The 7,307-nt window shown below is 42.6% G+C and overlaps 1 protein-coding gene across 1 annotated transcript; it reads right to left on the bottom strand.

Annotated features, from left to right (window-relative positions):
• Window positions 1-84: 84 nt before the first annotated feature.
• il11a (interleukin 11a) lies at window positions 85-5,783 on the bottom strand. Its single transcript, XM_056445178.1, has 5 exons — window positions 5,701-5,783; window positions 4,833-4,990; window positions 2,067-2,162; window positions 1,743-1,904; window positions 85-1,625 (listed from the first exon to the last, which is right to left on the bottom strand). The coding sequence occupies exons 1-5, from the start codon at window positions 5,705-5,707 to the stop codon at window positions 1,446-1,448; spliced, it is 603 nt and encodes a 200-aa protein (XP_056301153.1). The 5' UTR covers window positions 5,708-5,783; the 3' UTR covers window positions 85-1,445.
• Between the last annotated feature and the right edge of the window lie 1,524 nt (window positions 5,784-7,307).

Below are 7,307 nucleotides of genomic sequence, written 5' to 3' on the forward strand. Positions count from 1 at the left end.
TTGTCACATTGTTGACAGGGTAGGTGGATCATGGTTTTAAATAATATATATTCAAATCCATTGTGCACATTTTTTTGTATTTATTTCACCAAGGCACATATTTCACATTGAGGCCAATCAGTGTGTGGAAGAGGCATCCTAATGTGACAACAATAATTTAAACATGATGGTATAATATTAGTAAATAAGAATAGAAACTGTATAAAAGTACAAAAAGATAGGAGACTTGCTCCACTGCAGCACAAAATAAATAGTTCCACCAAGTTACTAAAATAAATAGTCAAGAATGTAAAAAATACTAGAATAGGAATGAAAAAAATATAGTGATAAAGTTGGTAAAGTAATCTACATTATATTGTAAAAATACAACATAATCCACAAAAGCACTGTATACAACAGTTTACATTACACTTATGTACACACTAAGAACACAGTGTCACAATACATAGTATCTTAAGGCTTTGGGTGTTAAACTAACAAAAACACTCTTTTCTACCCTAAAGCCCAGGTTCAAAATCAGCCATCTCACTCATCCAAGCGGCTAATCCTAACAAGTTTGTGCAAAGAATCTAATCAGGTCCATCAGTGCTCAGCAACAGGGCATATTCATACAACTTTACCACAACGGTAAATATGCCTCCTCATGCAGAACACGAGAAAGAGGCAACAACAATAGAGATTTTAACAAAAGGTAGCAAAGAAAGTTTTCGATTCTCTTCGGCTACCATTTGACATGATCACATAAATACAATTAATTGAAATGGATATTTTAAGACATGGCACGTTTAACATGGTTGCTGACATTAACGTCTTCTAAAATGTTTAATTTAAAGGCACTGTAAGTGAGAGAGAGTGAAAACGTTGGATGTCCCGTATTTCTGCTACATCTACAGGAAGAAGTATAGTCTAAAGAAAAACACGAATGCAAAGTAGATTAAGTTAATTTAAACAAAAGTAAGGAAGTGCTACCGTGTTTTTCATGAGGATCAGTGAGACACAATACAAAAAGAAAAATTACAGAGATGTGGGCAAATCAATTCACGTTAATACAGAAACAAAGATGAGAGTGACACATTACGACTTCAAATAAATACAATTAAATAAATTACCAACAGTCAATAAATAAATAAATATATAAATAACATGGTCATGAACAAGGCCTTTAGGAGACGGTTTGGGGAATTGTGACATGATTATCATATAGTTAAACTGGCAGTTTGATGGTTGCACTGGCTGCAGTATAGCACATTCGTATTGGCTGTGATGGAAACACGTTCTTCAACACAAGTGTCATTGTTTGACATTTGGCCCTTGAAGAGATGCTGTTGACTACAGTGCACAGTGACAGGGTCCTAATTCCCGTTTGGATGAGGCGGGGCTCCAAGTATCCTCACTGGCTATGTCGCCGTGTAGTGAAGAGGAGGAAAACGAATGAGCTTGGATCGTCATTGTACTGCAGAGACCTTCGGCTTGAGGCTGATGAATGCTCGGTAAGCCCAGTCACAGAAGAGCTTGAAGTGTTGAAGGAGCTCATGGCTGGACTGCAGGACATCAAACTGATATGGGAGGTGAGGGGGGAGGGAGGGGGTCACCTGAGTCAGCCTTGGTGCTTCAACTCTCAGCATCTGTAGTGGAAATGACAGATTACAAAAAACAATTCATTTATTTATGCCCAAACCGTAACGGATAAACATCAAATTAAACATTGAAGAAGCCAGAGAATCTAATTCATGACTCTTTACCTGACGGTGCAGCAGATTGATGAGAGATTTCATTTCTCTGATCATCTCCACTAGCTTGGGCAGTGCAGGGTGGTGGTGCTTCTTTGAAACCTTGTTCAGCCACTCAAAGTGGTGCTCGTACAGCTTCAGGTCAGCATGCAGCTGTGAGAGTGTGGGCTTCAGCTGGAAAGAGCACAGACACACTTAGAGACTTAGCATGGGTGTGGTAAGAGGTGACTGTGTGTAGGCTATAGCAACAAGACAAGCCCCTCTACCCTCACATGAACACACACACACACACACACAGTCACACACAAATACAGAATATAAATACCAGGGCATTACCTCAAGATTGTTGAGGTCATTGGCTGATCTGTTGCTCATTTCTGGCAGAGACCTGAACCTGTGAGGCTCCACATCTGAGTCGAATGCATGCTCCCTCTGAAAGAGAAAACAAGACGCAAAGCAGCCCGTTAGTAATTTGCATCGGTGCAATTTAACTCATCCTGAGACAAGTCACGGCAACATGAGGAAAGTATTAGTCTAGCACCTCCGTCAAATGACTGTTTTCTGTGCTTAGAGACAGTAGCTCTCACTGAGGGGAGTGTGGTTGATGGGGTCAGTGTGAGTTCACCCACATTCAGCCTCCCGAATGTCAACAATAAGTGCAAATGACCTGAACCCACAGGATGTTTTCTACATGGAGCCAGGATAACAACATATGCAATGACTAAGAAAGCTCCACAGACAACACAGGATCGTAGGGAAACTCCAGGGTCACAGCTATAAAAAGAGGGAATGACGCAGTACCGCTGCCCAGCTCGAGTTGTGTTATAAACTACGTCCAGACGGCAGGTGTAGTTCTCATGGTGACCACCAGAGGGGGATAAAAACCTGACTGCAGGTTAATTAAATGTTCCTTTACAAAAGCAGCTGTGCTGTTTCATTGCAGTATTAAAGATGCCTGATTCAGTAATGCATGGGTATACGTGGAGATGCCTGGTGTGGCATGCGTCATATCTAATCAGTAGAGGAACATAACAACATTGGGATGATAAGTGCTGATAATGGTGTGTGTAAACAGGTTGTGTGTGCGCTTCATGCTTCCTCAAACTGCTATGCAGTGTTTTCCGTGCCCTCCTGTTTTCCTCCAGTTGTTTGTGTTGATGTTTTTAGTGATGAATGTGCCTCATTGTCTCGTATGTCTCTCCGTCAGCCTTTTGTAAGAGCGCACTTGTTTGTGGTCCAATGTTATGTCTCTGTAGCTTTTGTCCCCTTCCATCCCTTGCTTCCTTACCCTCTTCTCTCTCTCTCTGTTTCTCTGACCAGGTGCACAAGCACATGCAATATCTCGTGCACGTGTGCGTGCATGCACACACATACACCACTGGCTTGTCATCTAGTTGACTCTCTGATCTCTTCATCTCTTGTGGTTTTTGTTCCATCTTTCTCAGTCTTTAATTCTCCCTCTTATTCTCCTTTTCTTGCTCTCTCCATCACAGATCATGACCTCACCCGACAGAACCCTCGCATCCAACCTTTTTTTTCCTGAATGCAAATACTGGAATGTGATGAATCTTTTTGATTTTTATCAAGTCACTTTGCTGTGGCGACTGAAAGCAAAACAGTAAACACCGCACCTACACAACCATGACTATTTACAGAACCCTCAATGCACACGCACACACACACACACACACAGACACACACACACAGCCACAAAAATGCATTCACAAATGCATGCACACATACAGTTGCACCCATATGCATGCAAATACACACAAACATGCGTGCGCGTGCACAGACACACACACACACACACATACACACACACACATACACACACACACACACAGTTGCGTCAGAAAACTTATCTAGACCAATGTGTGGACACACATTTTTCTCTCCTAAAGCATCAGTTTCATTGCTTATTTTGCAGGGACTTTCCATGGATTCCCATTCTATTTATCTTTCCTAACTTTCTCCTCTCTTTAGTGGAATTCCACACAATAAGGAAAACTAATTAAAAATAAACCGTCCATGTTACTGAACACTGTCGTCGACTGTCCCTATCACTCTTTGATAATGCTGGGTTGTTCACATCTGGACCCCAGGTTCAGACTTCTGCTACACAATGGCCTGTAACATTGTTTTAAAGCAACAAGCACACACCCACCCATACACACACACATGCACACACACACACACACACTGCAAAAATAGAATCTAATCAGCCGTGTGTAACTGAAGATCCACAGATATGATCCCGCTTTCTTCTCACCTGTAAAACGCTGTTGATACACAATCAACAGCTGAAACCAAATTTTGGCCGAGCTCTTAAATCTAACTTTCCTATTTGACTGTCAACAAATTAAAATTTGGAGCCAGCATTGTCAGACCGGTGCCCATTTAACCAGAGAAAAAAACTCCTTCAACTCCATCCTTGCTTCCACAGTCTAGCTGCAGAACATAAACATGTTTCTATGTAAACAGGCCAGTGATATGTCATTTCACGAATGGAGGCAGGTGTTGATATGCAGGTCTGAATTAGTTTTAATGGGTGAACTGACATAACTTTATGTTTTGTTTCTCCAGCCTCTTGACTCCATCACGCATTCTCCAAGACAATCGCTGTAAATGTGTGTTTATTCTAACTAATTCTATACACTATATTGATTTCATTGCACCTTCACTGGCCTGGTCCCCAATCCTCCTGCCACTGCCACCAGTCAGGTGAGCAGGCAGACCGGGAGGCGGCTGAGTCAGCCCTCCCCTCCAGTCCAGTGTGGATTAAAAGTGAGATCACTTGGTCAAATCTCCCCTCTTGCTGCCCTAAACTAAGCTTACAGCCAGTCTGTCACCAATGAAAGCAGCTGAAGTCAAACTGAACACCTGAGCACACCTTTGTAGTGTGTGCAGGGTACAAAGTTAGTGCTGTATACCCAAACTGAAAGGTAACATTAACACTGTAATCAAATTAGGCAAAGATCAATCAAGACAGGTTGTGCATCCTCTTCCACCTTCATGCTGACAATTCAATCAGCCTCATTAAAGCCTCCCCTCCAATCAATAGCTGTGATTGGCAATCGCAGTGACGACATCTTTACTTACCAGCAGTTCTTGGGTGAGCTTCATTAGATTTTTGGTCTGATTGGACAGTTTGTCCATGTCAGTGGGCCGCCGCGGTGGTAACGGAGAGGCAGTCGTGAACACGGGCAGATGAGCCAATAGCAGCGAGAAGAGGAGCGACGAGGAGGAGTCGAGCAACACTGCAGGGATGGAACAAAACGGAAGCAATTAGTGGAGAGGTGCTGTCATCTCGCAATAACGATAATGACCTCAGGCCGCGGCTGTCAGAGGGAAGATGCTGCACCATGATGTAAACAATAGCTCCAGACTTGGCAGAGGGATCCTAAAGAGCTTCAGTGTCACAGTCATGTTTACACATTAAATCATTAAAAAGCCGGCTTTGACACTGAATATAACAATTACCCCTTTACCATAAGCAACTGCAATGAATGCTGCTGATCGTCACACCTGCAACTGGATAGGTACGTGAGTTGGTGGTATAAATTATATAGACCCAGCCAAGGCAACTCTCTAACAGTAAGCTCATTCATTCTTTTTCCTTTCAAGTTCAAATACAAGGTAGACTAAATATTAAAAGGGAACCACAGTGGTGTTGAAATGATGAATGCTTGATAATTACAGGTGAACCACAAGAATCGCAGCCAAAATAACACTGCAGGAACATCTCCATGTCCTAGTGTAACATTAGCATTTTATCACCAGAGACTAAAGTTGTCCATTCTGAGTGTCCATTTGTGGGTCAATTGTTTAGAATATAATATATTTAGCCTGTAACAAAGCCTATAAGAAAATATCTGGTAACAGTCACATTAACATTCATAAATAATATATAACTAGCAAAGCTGAATAAATAAATAAGAAAACAAAACACACTCATACAACCACTTACATTTCATATTTGGTTCTGATCCAAGGGATAAAACCAGCAAACAAATGGTAGATAAATAAATAAATAGAAAATTAATAAATAAATTGAACTCCGGAAATTGTCACGTGCTCCGGTTTCTTCTTCGCACTCTTCAGTCAGAGTGAGGAGGAAAGTTGTCAGGACGAGAGAGGATGAATGAGAGAGTGATGACTGCAGCACTCACACAGAAGAGGAAAGGTAAAAGTAATCAAACTTGCTGTCTTTGGTAAAGTTAGAGATGAGTCCCTGTAGTCTTTATGGAGTGCTGAAGGCAGAGAGACACTATAGTTTGGAGAGAGAGAGAGAGGCAACAGAAATGCAGAGAGAGGGATGCGAGTGTGGTAAGTCCAATTTTTGCGCGCAGTGAAGTGTTTAGGCTTGTTTAAAACTTCCTTTATAAAGACGTCGGGCCTATGACACATCGGCAGTGACTCACTTCATTCATAAAAACACACACACACACACACACACACACACACACACACACACACACACACACACACACACACACACACACACACACACACACACACACACACACAGACAGAGACACACACACACAGAGAGACACGCTCTCTCTCTCTCTCTACTCCTCCCCTCCCTACCGCTCGCCGTCTCCCTTTGCGAAACTTAAAAAAAATGTTCCGTTGTTTTTTCCCCCTGTTTTTTTTCTTTCCTCTATCACTTTCTCCCGTCCTGTCCTCTATCTCCAGCACGTCCTCTGTCGCATCCCGCTATACCTGCGCCAATCAGTCCCATCTACCTTTTTAAAATCTTTCCATCTCCAAATCTCTTCCCCCTCTCCCTCTCTCTCCCTCTCTCCCTCTCTCTCTCTCTCTCTCTCTCTATCACATCAGACTTTAAAAAGCCCATTGTGTTCACGTGTATCAGCACATCTTATGTAACCATGTATCTTTGAGAGCCCTGTCTTCTCCTTGTGGTGATATGCGCTGTATTCGGGTGACATGTCACAGAGAGTGTGTTCTCGCCTGTGTTATTTAATTTATGTCCGCGCTGGGCTACACATGCCACATTCCCTGTATCATAGCTAATACGCACAGCAAACACCTTTTCTCTCCCTTCTTTTCTCACCCTTTGCTCTTTTTTTTCAGAGCCCCTCCTGAGACAGCAGCCTGTTATTTCCACTGCCCCCCCACCCACCTCCTCTTTTTTTCACTCCTTCTCTCCCTCTCCAGGGTGAAGGAAAGAGTGAGGAGTGAGAGACGAATAGGAGCAGGAGAGAGGTGTTGTCCAGACCAGAAGGGGCCTCTGAAAGTGTTGCATAGAAACAGTGAGCGGACACACACTAATATATATATACACACCACAGGACATTAACACAGACACACACGTTTGAGGGGTGGGAGGTGGTTGGTGGGGTCAGCACAACACACACACACACATACATACTCACACACACACGCACACAAAACATGCACTTGGATGCAATCACACATCATAATAAAACATGCTGCTTTATTAAAAAGATACATTTGAGCATGCACTGTACACACGTGAACATGATTTCTCACAAATTCTGTCATACACACACACACACACACACACACACACACACACACCCACACACA

The sequence above is a fragment of the Pseudoliparis swirei genome, chromosome 22, assembly GCF_029220125.1.
Source record: "Pseudoliparis swirei isolate HS2019 ecotype Mariana Trench chromosome 22, NWPU_hadal_v1, whole genome shotgun sequence".
NCBI classification, from domain to species: Eukaryota; Metazoa; Chordata; class Actinopteri; order Perciformes; family Liparidae; genus Pseudoliparis; species Pseudoliparis swirei.